Source organism: Colossoma macropomum, unplaced genomic scaffold (genome assembly GCF_904425465.1).
Source record: "Colossoma macropomum unplaced genomic scaffold, Colossoma_macropomum, whole genome shotgun sequence".
Lineage (NCBI taxonomy): Eukaryota > Metazoa > Chordata > Actinopteri > Characiformes > Serrasalmidae > Colossoma > Colossoma macropomum.
In genome coordinates this window covers 24628141-24646289 of record NW_023494790.1, presented here as the reverse complement: position 1 = coordinate 24646289, position 18149 = coordinate 24628141, and the positions used below count along the sequence as shown (strand labels likewise).

The 18149-nt window shown below is 39.3% G+C and overlaps 1 protein-coding gene across 35 annotated transcripts in view; it reads left to right on the top strand.

Moving 5' to 3' along the window:
* The window catches only part of ablim1b (actin binding LIM protein 1b), a 111610-nt gene that overhangs the window by 35620 nt on the left and 57841 nt on the right, over positions 1–18149 (top strand). For 34 of the 35 annotated variants that reach the window (XM_036572752.1, XM_036572729.1, XM_036572745.1 and 31 more), the window contains exon 2: positions 6285–6394. The exons of the other annotated variant lie outside the window; for it this stretch is intronic. In XM_036572752.1, the coding sequence (XP_036428645.1) occupies positions 6373–6394 (22 nt within the window). In that variant the 5' untranslated portion in view covers positions 6285–6372. The remainder of the gene's footprint in view (positions 1–6284; positions 6395–18149) is intronic. 35 annotated transcript variants of the gene reach the window in all.

Genomic DNA, 18149 nt, shown 5'->3' with positions numbered 1-18149 from the left:
AAACTTTTGCCAAAAGTAATGTAAATGTAGGAGCGCACTGTTAAAGCAGTAATTCACCATAAAAACAGTGTAGTCAAAGATTACTCCATAAACACAATGACACAATGTTCTTTTTATGGCTCATTCGTAAAGAATTAAATTGATGTTGATTCAGAAAACTGATTGAGGAAAGATAAAATTTGTGAAATGCTGGGACTCCTGTGATGTCTAGGTGCTTTTACTTTTTCTTTTTTGTCTTCTTACTGCTTCTGTGTACTGCTGCTACATGTGTGTAGCTTGTTGGACATCCCATTCCAAACCCATGAGCATTAATATGGAGATGTCCCCCCACCTTTGCGCATATAACAGCCTCCACTCTTCTGGGGAAGGCTTTCCACAAGATTTTGGAATGTGTCTGTTGGAATTTGTGCCTATTTAGTGAAAAGAGTGTTTGTGAGGTCAGGCACTGATGTAGGACGGGAAGCCCTGGTTCGCAGTCAACATTTCAATTCACCCCAAAGGTGTTCAGTGGGGTTGAGGTCAGAGTCTGTGAAGTCTGTGCAGGTCACTGGAGTTCCACCACTCCAAACTCATCAAATCATGTCTCTATGGATCTTGATTTGTGCACAGGGGCACAGTCATGCTGGAACAGGAAATGGTCTTGTGTTTATCAGCCAGTTTTACTGCTTCTACACTTTTCTGTTAATTTTCTGAGTTAACATAATGAAAGAAAAGCTTAATATATTACATTTTACTTTAGAACATTTATGTTTCAGTTTTTATGATAAATATGCTAAATTCAGCAATAAACAAAGAATGTGCATTAAATTGTGCAAAAAATGTGTTTTCTGTGGTGGGTGTGTGTCTTACTTTCACTTTAAAAAATCAACAAAACATGTAATTTGACCAGTGCTGCCCAAACTTTTGCATATGGCTATATACGTAAAATCATTTTTGATGATCATACACCCAACATCCTTTTTAGAATTGCACAGTTTTTAATGCTGTTCTAGATTGTTTATATAATTGCATTGTAATTTTGTAAGAACCATGACTAAGAAACAGAATTGACTGTGGTTTGGTCTTGTCTGACTGATATGCTGTCCATTGAAACCATCAGTGTCTATATCTGAAATGTTAAATACCCTTTGATCCTTGTATTTTCTGAGCTTAATTAAGAAATTTGTTAGATGAGATGGGTACTGTTAATGAAACTAGGCAAAATATCACTTTAGCTCAACCAGAGCAAGTTCTGTGCCATTTTTTACTTTTTTTTTTTTTTACCATACATTTGCTTGTCGAACATGATTTAATGAGAATGATGAACATCAGTATCAGTATTGATATGGATCCACTTTTTCTGAATGCTAGTTTTAGATGTTTTGTATCTTTTGATACTTCATAAAACTCTCCTAGTGGACTGCTTGGTATGTTGAATTGTGGTTGACTGCCTCCACATTGGTGTTTATTTGACACTTGGTGTGCACAGAAGGGCATGCAGCATACAAAGAGAAGTTTCGGTAGCAAAAAAACAAGCATGCCCTCGCCCCCACTGCTGTTTGACCCTTTGTACACTGGCACATGCTCAATCATGCTCTTTCCCTGTCTTCCATCACAACCTCCAGGAAATAAAAGACACAGGAAAAAATGAAAAGTAATCCTCTTACTGTAAATCCCAGCTTCAAACAAGCTGAGGACCCGGCCATTCAGATTACAGACAATAGTCTTAGGATATCGCTGGCCACATGTGCAGCCACATAACAAACGCTGATGCCGACAGTGGAAGACGTGCGTATGGATTTGTCTTTGTGAAAAGCAATTCAGAACTTTATTGCTAGTGATTTTTCCTGGCGAATGTTCATGTGTCAGCATTTTTACTGGTGTGTAGGCTTGGTAACTGTGAGTTGTGAGCTGGAATAGTTTGGATGGTTGAAGAGAATGAAAATAAGCTGTAGTCCAGCGGGGCTTCGTACTGTACATGTAAGAGCTGGTCATAGCTCTGCAATATGTGAATGACGATTCACATGGATGCACATGGTGACTTGTGTTGGTGTTATACTGATCAACTGGACTGTACAATGGAATCAATGCATTACTGCAATTACATTTTCATTCGGCAGATCAATCATTTATAGGCAAGGCAGTTCCCTCATACATGGATAAGATAGCAGTCCACCAATGATGAAAAACCCAGATAAGATTTGGTTTGGGGCTAATTTTAGCCTCACATATCTTCCATCTTTCTTTTCATTGTTTATCCTCTCACCTCTTAATCAGCGCTCAGCAGACGCATTTCTGCTTGTGTAATTGTATACAGATTAAATATGTAAACACGTTGATGTTTACATATGTGTTCAGATCCGTATCTGATCACCTCCAAATGTGGTTTGAGTGATCTGATCGTAAAGCAGTCCGTCCTACGGGTGTTTACTTCTGGCCTTTCATGCAGTCAAGTGAAATCCAAACATGAGCTGACCACCAAAAATGCATGTTAATGCAAGGTGTAAAGAGACACTGAGACTGGCAAAACTGATTTTTGTTGTACCTGTACTAGAGCCCAGCTGATACATCTTTTGGCCACATTAATGCTATTTGCAAAAGTATCACCAATAAAACACCAATGTTTATACTTGTCTTCTTCTACATGGATGTTACAATAAAAAGTAGGACAGGAAAATATTGATTCCTTAAATTTCTGGCGTTGGCGAAGGCTTTTGAGAGTACCTTGGACGACAAGGGATGACAGTTTAGATTAAACTAAACTGAAGCTTATTTTAGACATAATGTAAGAAAGAATTTATTGGAAAAGACATTTAGTCTTGGAACAGTTGAAGGTAAAAGAGGAAAAGGATGACCAGCAACAACATGAATGAATACAATCAGATGAATTGTAGACAAGCCATTAAGAAATCTGAAGGCCCAACAAGTAGATAGGACATTCTGGAGAAGCACTGTGTGTTTTTTTTTTATATTGAATGCTGTAATAAGATGAATATGGAATCATTAACAAAATAACAGAGATTCTCAGCCACTCCTTATTTTTCTGTATCATATTGAGACACAGCAGTGCAATACTGAACCAAATAATGTGTTTCATGAATCATTACAGTCCTAATAGTGATACATATGAAGGTCTCTAGTATCACTTTAACGACAAGCTTTATGTCGACATAGTCAGCACATTGAGGCGCTAGGTCCAGGCGGGTCCAGCACAACTTTTGAAGGACTTCACAACAGCCTTTCAGAAACAACGTTTTGTTCAAGATGACTGCTGAAAAACTGCACATGCTTGTGGAGGGCAGTGATGAGGAGGCTGGAGACACTTGGCAGGAGTGTGATGTGGCTCTGTACAGATGGATAGCAATACACATCACCAGTAGGAGCATAAAGGTTTGGGTGCTGCTGTTCAAATAACATGTTTTGTTGATTTTCTAAGTGAGAATTAATTTCATATCCTCTACAGAGAACACACTTCTGCATAGTTTAATGCACCATTACTGTTTATTTCCTAATTTTAACATAAAAGAAAAACAAATGAACCACAAAATGTGGTGTATGCAAAAGTTATGCCATAGTGTGTACCTTCTGTTTAATTTTTTCTATGTTAAAGGGCTCATATCAAGAAAGACCAAATCATCTTTGCTCTTTTTTGTAGAAATAAATGAGATTAATGTAGTATGTAAATATTATTACAAACTGCTTCAAAACATACAGTTCACTCCCCAGTCTATAAATGAAAACTGAGCTGTAGAAACCGAAAGTTTTACGTATGTCTGCCTATTCAGCCTGCAGCAGTTTAGCCCCACCCTTTCCCACTGTTTATTGAATGAAGCACAGTATAAGGCAGTCAATCAGAACAGAGCTCATTTGCATATATCTGCCTTAAAGGCACAGTAACAAAAATTGTAAGGAATAAATGGAGGTGGTAAAATAGTCATGTTAAAATGAATGATGATTGTTTTGGGGTCATAAAAACAGAAAACCATTATATGTGGACCTCAGGAACAAAAATAAAATAGAAGAAAAATGTAGAATATGGCCTCTTTATAATCCATATCAATGCACTAAAATTAGCAGCAAAAATAGTAAGTTTGCTATCTGTAAAGAATGTGTTAACTTTTTTAGAAAATCAACAGCACCTTGTTTGAAGAGGAGACTTCATGACTTCAAGAGAGACATCATGACTTTGTGGCTTACATAAGTTCATGGTGTTGAACGTTTCAAATAATTAAGTTTTTTATTGTTTTTGAGCTGTTGTTCAGTCAAAATGTGAAAAAGATTTTTTTTTGCATTTGCATACTATTTTCATCTTTAACATTTGGTAGAGTTTCTGTTGAAACAGATGATATAAAACACTTGTAGATAGTGTATGAAAGCACTACATTGCAGTTAAAAGTAACAAGCAACTTTCAGGCTTAGTCCTTAAAGAGTTAATTATTGCTACTTCAACAGAATCTTTATACAGAAACTCGTGTGTGCATGTGTGTGTAGAAGCACTGTAAGCCTTACTCTAAAATCAGCACCTGCTGTCTGATAGTTCCCATCCCCCTATTTTCAGACACACACCCGTACACCCCAGCACACACACACACACACACACACACACTTATCCTGTATCTGAAATTCAGCTCATCTTCTCTGACACCATCAAACATGCCTGGTTCAGAGCAGACTACAGTCGCTCTGCATTAGCTCTCCCAGAGTGTTTGTACTGCAGTGGAGACAGAGATGAGGAGACGAGGAGACGAGGGGACGAGGCAATGAGGAGGGGGAGCCTGAGTCTCAGCCACTTTTGTTTGGTCTTGTTTTGGCCATGCTGAGGCTGCTGGGTAATTCCTCAGAGTGGCCTCATTCCCTCAGCACACAGTCAACCCTAGAGACGCTAGCAACATTAATAACGCCTCTCAATCAACTCCCAAACTCAATTGTTGGCCTGGTAATCCTATAATCTACCACCGTGATGCCAGAATAGGGCAGAGAGGCCTGGCAGTGGCTCAAAAACCTTCTCACTCTTACATACAGCGTATATGGTCTACTATATCATTACTGTCATTTCAAATCCTTATAACTCGTTTTTCTTTTAGTTTTTTTTAAACATCATTTTAAATAAAGCAGGCAGCAGTCTTTTAAATAGCTCAATAGAAATGGTGCAAAATCATGTACAAATAAAAACATTACACGAACATGTTAACTTTCCTGTAAAAACCCAGATTTATTCCATCCAAAGGCTTATTATTTAGTATATACACTGCATATACAATGCAAACCAACTGACCTTCAATTTTTTGATTTTTCCTTTAAATTGACCATATCTACGATACAGAGTTTTGTGTCGTATAAATATGACATATAAATATGACTATACATTTCTATTGCCTGGTGCATCTTCCACTAAGTAACTGACCTAACTATTTGATATGTAACTGTTTTCCAGAGGAGGGACAGTTCTCCTTAGGGATCAAGCTCTACACATAATGATACATAGTCAGCACTTACTAACTAAGGTAAACTCAGCAAGCAAGATCATGTACTGAACAACGAGAGAGAAAGACAGACAAGCAGCCAGAGAGAGAGAGAGAGAAATGGGGAGAGAAAGACAGACAAAAAGATATAGGAGAGAGAAACAGAAAGACAGGAAAGAATGCAAGAGACAGAGGGAGAGTGAAAAAGAAAAAGAGTGACAGAAGAGAGAGAAAGAGAAAAAAGAGAGTAAGAGATGAAAGAGATAATAAGGAGAGGAGAGAAAAAGAGAGGGGGTGAGAGAGAGGGGAGAACCCACTAGAAGAAGGAAAGAGAGATAGAGTGGGACACAGACAAGGAGAAAGAGAGAGAGAGAGTAGTGGGGAATATAAAAGGAGTCTCATGTGCACAGCCCTCCCCTCTCTGTCTTTTTGAAGAATTTTAAGGTGGTGTCTCTGACTGGGAGGGATTATGGCTATGGAATCTGCATTTGTCACACACGGCAGCTGCAACCTGGTTATTTCAGCTCAGCGAGGGCAGAGTCCACACACACACACACATGCACGGTGGGAGAAAAAGGGGAAGGCTCAAGAAACGGAGACTAAATGAGCAGTCCCACAGAGCTGAGTGACTGCTTAGTTTGAGAGGAGTAGCGCTCTATCTGTTCCTCTACCTTCATTTCTCTCTCTCTCTCTCTCTCTCTCTCTCTCTCTCTCTCTCTCTCTCTCTCTCTCTCTCTCTATCTCTCTCTATCTCTATCTCTCTCTCCCCTTCTCTCTCTCCCCTCTCTGCTCTCTCTCTCTCTCTCTCTCTCTCTCTCTCTCTCTCTCTCTGTACTGGTGAAGACTCAGTGGAGGCAGTAGAGCAGCAGCAGTTTTCTTCTCTCCAGCCCCAGCAGCAGCAGCAGCAGTGTGAGCAGAGCAGCAGGAGCCAATGGTCATGGTGAAGGAGAAAGGTAGCCGGCATGGCGCTTCACACCAACAGGGTGGGGAACCGGAGACAGCGGGGGGGGGGTTTTAGGGACGGAAAACCAGGCCAGGCTGTGTGTGTATATGCGATTGTGGAGAAGATATTTACTGTCTGGCCTGCCTGTGGAGTGTTTGTGTGGATGCGAGCTGGATGCTACGTTTCTAGAGCGTATCTGCGTAAATGTAGCTTTAAAAAAGGAAAACAGTTTTAATGTGAACATACTGGCTGTTGTGATCTGCCGCTAGACAATCAATAGTGTGTCTGTGATCAGTCTGAAAAGTCTCAGCTGAGGAAGACCTTAGACAGATCGGAGTGGTGTTGCACTTGTATGCTTTGTGCTGTTGCTCTGTTTATACTTAAGTGTGTGTGTGTGGTGCACATTAAAAGCCCTGTCTGAAATCTCACTGATCTCTGATGTGTGAAACCGCACTGATGATTGGACAGAAACAGCTGCTTAAGCTCTTCATAGCCCTTCTAAACTGTCCTCTTTCACAACACCTGATTTTGGCAGGACAAGGAGAGGGAGAAGGCTTCTGCCTGTTGTTAAGCACAGGCTCTGTTTGGAAGGAGAACTCTTCCAAATGATACAGATTTCCAGCAAGAATATTGTGTAAGACTGTTTAAGAATTGAAAAGCCTTTGAATTATTTACAGAATGCGGGCAGTGCATGGTGACTTGCCGTGTAGGACAGAATGTTCAGGATTTGATTCAGAAAGAGAAGTACTATTCACCAGAATGCTACAGCAGCTGATCCTGTCACAACTTATACAAAGGAGCACAGAGAAGATGCTGGGTGGATGCTGAGGGATCGCTGCGCATGTGTTTTGAAAAGTAGATCATGATTCGGGGGGGAAAAAGAAGAAAAGAAACGCTTAAATGATCTGTGCAGAAGGAGGGGAGTGAGAGAGAGACAGAGAGAGAATAGATTCTCAATAACGTATTTAGCCCACCACTGTATCCATGGCAACCTGGCGGCAAAGAGTGGTGTGCTGCTGAGGCCGTAGCCCATGTTAATCATAACCTAAAAATCACTCATACGACACCCTGTACTGTTTACAGTAATCTCACCTGCAGTACTCACACAGAGACCACTCGGACCACCTGACACGTATCTGCACTTACAAACATCAGATACCCAACATACAAGCATACACTCATTTCAGCAATGTGGACAAAATAGTGCTGTTTTGATTATATTGCTATGTATTTATAATATGCCTTGCAATACTTTAATAACATTGGTGAACCATTATTGTGACCTAGCTGAAGATTAGCCTGCATTAGACCAAAACAGGTGCATTACCATGAATACTGTGGTTCATCAGAACACCCACAGCATCTGGAACTGTCCTTAGTCGCAGCACACAGTAAAAACATTTTGATTGATTGGATAGCTCATTTACATATTGCAGTCTTCTGCAATATCAGTATTGTAGTGCTGGCCAGATAAAATTTAATATCCCTGTGTTTACCCAAAATATGTCTTATAAATAGAGGTGGCATTGATCTGATCCCGAGTATCTGCATCAAGTCCTGAAATAGCCATTAATGCAAATTCGGGGGGTGGGTGTACATAGCTTATGTTATTTAGAATAGTTAACATGAAATGTCCCACATCAGTCATACTGCTTTGGCATTACATGCTAAAAATGAGGGCGACCTTGTAAATGAAAACATAACATGCGCACATTTATTTACCTCTCAAAGTGTCCACAAGTGCAATTCCTGTAAATAATATTGTTTGTTTATGTGTTTCAATATTGACATGTAAAGCATCAAACATCATGTGAATATGGTCACTTGGTGTTCTTTGTTTAGCTAGCTTGATATATGAAATATGCAACTTTTTCAGTGGTGCTAGTGTTGTATACAGGCTGTAGCCTTTTAATGTTCCACTTGTCAGACCAAGTTTGCACCCCTGGAAATAGCACACACTCACGTTGTCTGATTTGTTGTTAGCTGCGTGTTTCTTCCTACGTGGTAGTAGAGTGTTTAATTAGTTTGAGTATGATAGTTTTACATGCTTATCTTACGTAAAGAGCTTCAATTAAAAAAAAAAAAGTTTATAGTTTATAGTACTTTTTAAAGCAGCAACCTTAGTACTTAGAAGTAACATTACTGAGTCAGGAGAAAAAATACCAAAATATGGTGTGTGCACTGCTGAGGGTCTCCCTCTAAATCCTGAAATAATTAAAAAGTTAGAGGCATCGGGGAAGGGGTCGGAAACACAACCGATGTAACAAAATGTTCTTTTGAACTTTGTGTGCAATTACACATCTCCATCACAGAGGTCTGCAAATCCCCAAATCTTATGTGGTGTAGCTTTAAAGAAAATATCGTATTAGTGCCAAAGTTTCAGTATTGGTATCAGTATTAGAAAAGAAAAAGTGGCATTGTTCCATCTGTACATGTAAACCTGACACAGCATGATTTAAGTGGACTATATTTACTAAAAAGGAAATGTACTGTTTAATATACTGTTTTAACTGCAAACTAAAGCACCCATCAAAAAAACATCCATTGTAGTTGACTACATTGTCGTTATTTGTCAATAGCACGAATCTGCATGGTTGTGTGATGTCAATACTTATGCCTGCACCAGGTTAATGATTAACAAATGATATATCATGCAGCCCTAATACGTTGATTGTGATGTATGATATATAAACCTCATGCAGTGTCCATAGGACAAGGGTGGTGCGAAATGGCAATGCTACTTAAGGGCATATTCACAATACATAATGCATATCATGATATTTGGGTTTTTTTTTTCTGAGATGTGATAGATTGGAACCGAAATGGAGCTCTGTAATGCTACATTTATTATGTTTTTTATTATATTATTATATGTTGTTAAATGTATTTCACATACTGCACTAAATCCAGTTAACAAGGACTAATATACCTTTTAATGAAACATGAAGTAGGTCAGTGTCCTTTATATAGTGACAATATCCACAATATGTTCAGAAAAGCATTTTGGACATATTTCACTGTGATAATAATAACATCACATCACACTGTCCATCACAACATGCGCTGTATGTTTGACATTGACTTAGTATGTAATAGAGTTCAGTATTTCAGGAATCTAACAGGGCTATATATATTAGGGGAGCCTATATCTGTCGCATGTGTTGTCTGTGACTTGCTTTTTTTTTCAAGCCATTTTGATCTTCATTAAGAATTCAAAAGAGTGCCTGTAATAATATGAGGAAAGCATCAGGCAGCAGCCCTTGGGATAGTCACTGGTGGCCAAGTGGCATCCCAAGCCCTTCAGTGCCAAATGCAGAGGCTTATCCGTCAGCTCCATGCATGTGACAGAGCGGCCTGACTTAGCAGCGGAGCCTCACACAGCCTATAGAAGCTTCCAGACTCTGGCCAACACAGACTGCCATGTGCTTTGTGTTATCAGAATGGGAGGACAATTGGTCTCTCAACAAAAGTACATAGCTCTGATAATCTGCAGTGGCTCTCAGTCCTAGTCCTGGAATACCACTGCTCTGCATAGCTCAGTGTTTTTCCTGCTCTAACACAGCTAGTTCAACTCAGGAAAGGCCACTTAATTAGTTGATGAGTTTAAGCAGGTTGGTTGAGAGCAGTGATAACACTAAAATAAGAAGTGCAGGGCGACTCCAGGACCAGGACTGAGGAACATTGACCTAGTACATGCTGTCAGCCAGTTCACGTGCCTACGGTTAATACTGTGGGTCAAAGGTGTGCTGCTGTTGCTGCAATTAGTAAGAAGCTCAGGGGGAAATCGAGGGGGAGGTTAAAGATTATTTAACCCTTAGAAGTCACAGACAGCACTGATAACACAGCATAATAGCATAATTCAGTATGATTTTTTTGATGCATAGCTCATTTAAACAGGTGAATTAAATCTGCTAAAAGTGCTGATTCTAAACTTTCAAACTACACCACATTTGCATTCATAAGCTTAAGAGGAGAAATATTATTATGATGCAAATTTGATAAAAAGTTCATGCTGTAAGCACAGTCAAAATAGTTTGCAAAACAAAATGTAAACTCAAATGTAATTGTAGTTCATTGTGTAACTTGCTATGTAATTAAGTATGTAATTATATAATCACTTTTGAACAGAGAAGCAAGCAAAGGCCTGTATCCTACATTTTTCTTGTATTTTATATTTTTCCCCGGAGGTATGTTTTTGTGACATTTGTGAGGTTTTATGAACCAAAAATAATCATAATTAATTTCTACATTACCATTTCCACTCTCTCTGTATCCTTTAGAATTAAACATTGAACACTGAATTATGCAGTTTTTGTTACTATGCCTTTAAGATTGACATAAATGAGTTATGCTCTGATTGGCTGTCCTGTATTGGGCCTCATTCAAAAAGCAGTGTGGGCTGAAACACTCCTTATACTTTAACTCCTTAACATTCCAGGCTTACTTCATACTAAGGCTTATTATTCAATAACTACAAGGACTTTAGTGCAAACTAATGGAGCTTTTCTTAGGATATAGAAGTGTGTAATAAAACAATGGGCCCATAAAGGGTTAACATGAATAAGGCCAAACTGCTTTAGTCTGACTTTTAGAGAAAGAGAGAACAAGTGTTTCTGATATGCCCTCATTCACCTCAGGACTCATAGACAAAAATAATGAATATAAAACCATCTTTTTACAGCGTAGTTTGCATTTATGGACTACATGGACTGGAAAGTGAACAGTACATTTTCAAAACTTTAACAATGTTTGGGTGCTACCTCACACTCTTTCTTTTAAAGAATAATGATATTGGGCCCTTTAACATTGTTAGGAGAAGTGTTGGTCTAACAAAAGGTTAGAAACTAATTTATTGCCTTTATCTTCTAATATTTGAAGGTGGAAAACAGCAGAGCTCCGAGTATTCTCATTCAGAAAATGAGTTTATAGTGAACAAAAACCTGCTGCACTAATATTCTCCATTGCTTTATCTCCTGAAGACATTCCTGCCCCCTGCTGTTAGTGCTGCTGTATCTCTGCTGTTGTTTATTTGAATACAGAGATGACTCTTGTTCTCTGTGCTGTGGGGTCAGCATGTCTTAATGCTCTTAGTGGCCTTTACAGAAAGAGCAGGCGGGCTACACTGCTCTCTAATGAAATTTACTCAATGACCTGTCTATCATTACATAAATACTCACTCTTGTCTAGCAGAGACAGACAAATGTCATTTCGAGACAGATGTTGCAGGACATTTGAATGTGTCTGGACACAGCAGAATCCCCAGTGTCCAATTAGCTCTTACAATGTTCATTTGCAAGAGTTCATTTGTGGTCAGCACTGTGAATCATCCTATGTTTGCGATATGTATAGACACATGTGTTTCTTAAGTTTTTACCTTGATGTTCCTCACTCTGAACCTGGTTTCTGAAGCCCAGGAACATTCTGTGCTGCAGAATGTGCAGAGTGTACTCTTATCACAGTTTGACCAGAGTATTTATAATGACTGTCCATTGCCCGGTTAGTGAGGTAGCATTATATCCAGCTGAGTGCCCTCTCCAGTAAGAATTTAAACCTTTCCATTTTTCTCCTTTCACAATTGACAAAAAGTCAGTATCCATCTTTATCCCCCTGTACCTTTTTTATGTGCAGTTTCTTGTCTGAACGTTACTATTCAGCCTGTTTCATTGTGTCTACTTACAAGACACTTGAAATGGTTTCTATTAAAATGATGGTTTGACCATCTTACCCCCAAATGTAGTCACTCAGCCAAGAGATGTTTGGTGTATGAAGTTAACTTCTTTGCACTGGTGCTGCAAGGTTGTATAGCTAACAAGTAATGAAAGCTGTTAGTTAGCAGTGTGAAAACTGCATGTGAAACCATGTCAAGTTGTTAAGTAAGCAGAAATAGACTTGCTTGTGTGGTTAATGGCAATATTATCCATGAAAACGGACAAAGGTATAGAAAAAAATCAGGCTTCAGTGCATCATTTAGGCTGTTTGTGCTTTTTTGAGCTATGCAACATTTTTGTTCATTTTTTACAATAATTCACATTTTTTCACAGGATGCTTCTTATATTCACATTGCTTTACAAGAGCACTTTACTGCTAATAGGTTGAGAGAAGTAGCTAGTGCATTTGGGTGTTTGATTGAGTTGGTTAGTGTGGTCTGAAGTCTTTATCAAAATTTAGATGTCAGCAAAGAAGTAATGCTGGGATTGTCCTCAGTTGAGTGCTGGGTTAGCTGATTATTGAAGGGGAAAGGGTGAAATGATCAATATGAAAGGCTCAATGACAGTGGGTAAAAGAGGATTAGCTAAGGCTTAGACAGGAGATGTGCTACAAAGTCCTGCTAAAGGTTAGCTCTGTTTGATCAGATGGTGACAGTGTGGAAATGGATGCGATTTTCTCTTCTATTTCTGTGCTATTTTTTGTTCTTGAGGCATTGGCTCCTAAAGCACAAGTGACTCACCACCGCAGTATCTCCATGCTTAGTATTACCTAAGACTCTTCTTATTGTTCCTAGTTCAGTGTGCATGTGTACGTGTATCTTCATACAGCTGGGGTTCCCAGTCTTGGTCTCAGAGCACTCCTGCCCTGCACATTTAAGTGCTTTCCATGCTCTGACTCACCCACTTCAGCTCAGGGCTTGTTAATTAGCTGATGAGCTGGATCAGGTGTGATAGAGCAGAGAAAATTATGCAGAGCAGGGGTACCCCAGGGCTAGGGGTGGGCGATATGATGATATGTTATAATATCGTTAGCATGATAAATTACATCACAATAAGCTTCTAAGCAAGTTGTGGGTATTGTCAGTACTTAAAGAGCGCTGACCAACTGCATGATTCATTAAAAAGTGATGTTGTTGTTTCTAGTAATCAAATGGTTAATAATAAATACTGTGGTTATTGATAGGATAACTACTGTTTTGCTGGTGCATTATGTCTGTTCCAACTTATCAGATTATGTATCATGTATCATAATAAATGTCTTAAAATATCATAATATGTTTTTGCCCACCCCTAGTCAGGAGCAGGGTTGGGAACCACTGCCACAGAGCGTGTTAATTGAATACGCTCTCTGTAAGTGCTAAGTAACGTGCTAACCTTTTAGCTGACCTCAGTCCCTTCTTACAGTGTTTTATCAGTCAGTCGAGTTTGGCTCTGCTCAGAGGATGGTATTGGCCTCCTGATGTTCACTTTTTCTCCACCTACCATGTCATACCTACCTGCACAGGCCTCTATGCTTCTCGTCGATGCTTCATGCTCAGCGTAGGTAGCACATCTTGAGGAGATCCCTGCCAGTATGCTGATTTACATGAGTGGGTGAAGTTCTGTGCTAGTAAGTCTACACCAAATGCTCCCTTCATAAAAGTTTTATTTATAAAGCTCCTTTCTCAAGGTCAAGGTCAAAATCAAGGGTACTCAACAGTTGAGGGAAGAAGGAAGTATCAGTATATCCTCCATCTCCAAAGCCTCTTCCTTCTTCTTCAGCAATACAAGCAGCACTAATTCACCTGCCCATTTTTCATTGTAGGTCTGACAGTTACCGCAGCCTCATTCTTGCGTTACATTATACGACTTTTCCCGTGCTGTGTTGTTGCCGTGCCATTAAAGCTGGTCCCCATGGCAACAGCTCTCTCCAGCAGTGATAGGAGGTCTGAGAGAAATCCTGCACTTCCGTTTGCACTGCAGGAGGAGCATTCCTGAGACCACACTGCCCAGCCAGAGCCTCAGACAGGCGCTTAATTAACTGAGACGGTGTGTTTTGCGATCCGTGAGAGAGCGAGAGAGCTGCTGGATGTGGGAATGGATGGCGGTGCTCATAAAACGCCCGCAAGTTGTTTGGTTAGCGGAGAGTCTCTGGGGCAGTGGGTTTGTGTAACCTCACCAGCCGATAAGGAGCAGAAAGTGGTGGTAGGAGTGTGCTCTCAATATGACACATTCTTTCCTCCACTAATCTAACGGTCCTTTCAATGGGCCAGTGATTAGATTAGAGAGGCATGCATCAACTCTTACATGTAGAGATAGAGAGAGACAGAGAGGGAGAGAGAGAGGATAAATAGTCTGAAGGGATGACTTGGGCCTGCTGAGAGTTATTAAAGAAGGAGAAGACTGATAGTGAAGCGAAGATCAAGAGAAGGGGAGGAGACGTAAGAAAGAAGGGAGAGGGAGAGAGACTCGAGAGAGTGAATCAGGGCATGCTGATGAAGAGCACTAGTGAAAGGTTGAGAGCTTTATCCTCCTGCATTAGCTTCATCCTGAGAAGCCTGATCACTGCAGCGTCTGGGTCTGGTAATGTGTGGACATGCCATTTTCACATCTAATGACCTAATGACCTTGACACTGGTGATCTGGTAGAATATCTGGACCAAAAAGAACCAAACAAATGTTTAGAGAAAGAGAGAACTAGTGTTTCTGATACGCCCTCATCAACTTCACCTCAGGACTCATAGCAACAACATCACACAAGTGGCCACTTTTCAGTAGGAATGCACTTTTTTAGGCTGGGTCTACTGCGCTAATTAACTTTTATCTTAAAAGATAAATTATCTTAACAAACTAATACATTTTTTTGCATTCAAAAAAATGTGAATAATTGCTTTAGCTGACTTAGACAGGTTTAGAATGAGAACTGTGGTGCATTGCCTTTCATTTTTTGTTGTTGCTAGCTGTGTAAAACTTAGCTACCCTGCTAGAAAGAACAGTGTAGACCAGCAAAACCAGCATATCGCTGCTGTCAAAACAAAACCTTGCAATCTCCAAAATAATAACTTTACAGGAGAAGGAAAAAACATGCTTTACTTTTAATGTAAGTCAATGGAACCAGACTTTTTTTCCAAGTAATTTTGGGCTTTTTTTTTGGTCTGTTCATCATGAAATTTACGTACAATGTAAAGGACAACATGCATTTTCAAATTATGTCAAAAACTGAAAACGACAAAAATGGAGATACAAGGTTTTGTTCCAACAGCAGCAATATGTTGTGTTTTGGATGCTGCTAAAACAGCACCAGACCAGCTTAGACCAGTATTTATTGTTACATACAGCCCTGTTTAAACATAACAAATAAAATGTTATAGTTTTGAAATTTAAAGTATTTAAGGTATTTTGTTGTTCTGATGGGGGTGGTGCGGGGTTGGGGGTTGGCAAAGAATATGATATTGCGATTCTTGAAGACATTTTTATGATACACATTTATTGTTTATTTTCCATGAAGCATTTAAAACATACAGTTTCTCTATATGTATTACATACCAGTCATATATAATTTGCACACAGGCTTTGGTACAGATTTGAGGGAGTTTTTATATGATAGAGTATTGTAGAGTGTTATAGAGTATTGTATAAGAGTGTTGTAGAAGCAAGTTATTAAATAATGGGGATAATTTTTTCATGAAGTAATGCGCAGTGAATCCTGAGGAATTTATGCTACTGTAGTCTACATTTATATTGAATCAGTCGTCTGCCTCGCAAAGGGATCATGCAGACAGACTTTACTTGTGCTAATACAGTAAAGGAGCAGCCCTTAGTGTGGCGTAGAGGATTCCCCAAGGGAAGATGGTGGGGGCAAGTCGACAAGGGCATGTTAAAAAGAGTGTTGAAATGAAGAGAGAGATCTCAACAGATTAAAACTAGTACAAAATCTGTCCACATCTGTACTCTCCACTATCAGCTTCCAGTGCTCTGTTTGTTAGCATGTGTACGTGTGCATGTGCATGAATAGGTACAGATGATGTATCCATGAGCATAAAGGGTTACAGAGGCCATGTGTGTGCCCACTTTTGTGTCTGAACTGTGAGTGCTTGCGTGAGAACAAGAACAAGCCCAGCCAATTATACATTAGCTGCTGTTATGCAAGCAGTTTAAAGGCTGAGTGACATTTGTGACGAGCGGCTCAGATGTGTAAACAATAAAGCGGTGCGTGAGCGAGTGAGTGGGCAGATGAGTGAGGGGGTTAGCACCTCTCCATGTGACTGTAATAAACACAGCGTCTTGGCTACCGAGCCCTACAAATCACTCCACACACCTCCCAGCACAATGCTCCACTCACACCTACACAGCGTGTGCCATCACCCGCGGTGTGGGCTTTGGCCGGTACAAAACCACTCCAGCGTTATATAAGTCAGGCAGGTTGAGGCTCTTGGTGTTCATGTACTGTTCATTGGTCTTCAATATGTGCTGTGTCTCATCAGTCAGGCTGAACTTTTAATAGAGATGACAAATGGTACATTGATGAAAGGGCACATGGTTATCCACTTCAATGAATGCTTGATGTAATATAGGCCTTCTTGTGCACTGGGGCACGCTAGATTTTACAGCAGCCTGAACAGCACTTTTTGTGGAGTTAATTTCCTGTCAAAATGAATCACATGTGAATGTAACACCGAATTTGTTGTTTTATTAATCGCAAATCCATGGTCAGATTCGTAAATCTATGAATTGACTTGTAACACCAATTTCCTACACACGCTTTTCTTGTGACGTGCATATCATTATTCACGCCAGGTATGCGGGAAGTGAGGGTGCTGAGGGGACTGCAGCAGCCCTAGATTTCAGGTTGCAACTTTCACTAATAATAATAATAATAATAATAATAATAATAATAATGAAACATTCTGAATTTTAAAATAAGATTTTATTTTTATTTTTTCAGAATCTGCAGTAGTCCAGTAGTAGTGGACTGTTCAAGTGTATGCTGTATTTTCATTACAGTGAGCCCCTTTGGCCTCTGTTGGCCACTTTACAGGTTGCAGGTGCAAAGAGAGAAGGTCTATACAGAGTTATAGGCCAGTTCTGAGCCCCAAACCAGCCTAATATTTGAAGTAAAATAAGTAATAATAATGTTTATCAACTGTGAAATCTCTCGCTCTGTTGAATCTCAGTGTTTCACTCTGGGTGTGACACAATCGGTGTGGCACCACATATAAACAAACTGATTGGTCACCACTCAACTCCTTTGTCCAGGATGAGAGATCAGAGAGACGATGTGTGTCATTGGTTTGATGTGTCAGTTGTATGTATATATGTCATCACTGAACAAGATTGCCACCCCGCATAAAATGTGAATTATTTCTGTACCTGGAGTGAATTTTAATGCAAAAAATGTGATTCATAATCACAGCATGAACAATATAAAGACAAAATTAGAATTTGTAGTTGTAAAAAGAGGATTGATTCCACACTTGCAGATTCACAATTATGAATTAGTGATTCACAAAATAATGTCGTCATTGCATTGTTATACCATTCGCTTTAAGAGGAAATATTTTTTTAAATTGGTTTAAAATTAAAAATTTTAAAATGGTCTATTAAAGAGAAGGTAATGTTATTCATATTTACTTTTGGTTTATTTATATTTACTTTGATTAATAGAAAGTTCTAGAAATGTGCTGGTGTGTTTTACATGTTCATTTACACTACACAGTGTGAGCTTCAGATTGAAATAAGGCTAATACAAATTGGCCAAAAAAGGCCGTTTAACTGTAAAAAGCTAATCTGGCTATAAAGAAATCACAGTCGGCCACAAAACCGTTTTGGTGGTCTCTCAGCTAAACTATGCATTTTTCTTTTGAATAATATTTAAGGATGTTTCAGTGGGAATATGTATGATTTACAAAACCGGAAGCAAACTGGACTTGTATCTTCATAGATGAGCAAGCAACATTTATTAGTGTTTTTGTTGTGGCAGTTATACACGATTTTTTGTCATTTTTCAAGTGAACCTTATTAGTCCCACAACACGACTCTGCATTTAACCCATCTCTGCAGTGAAACACCACATACACA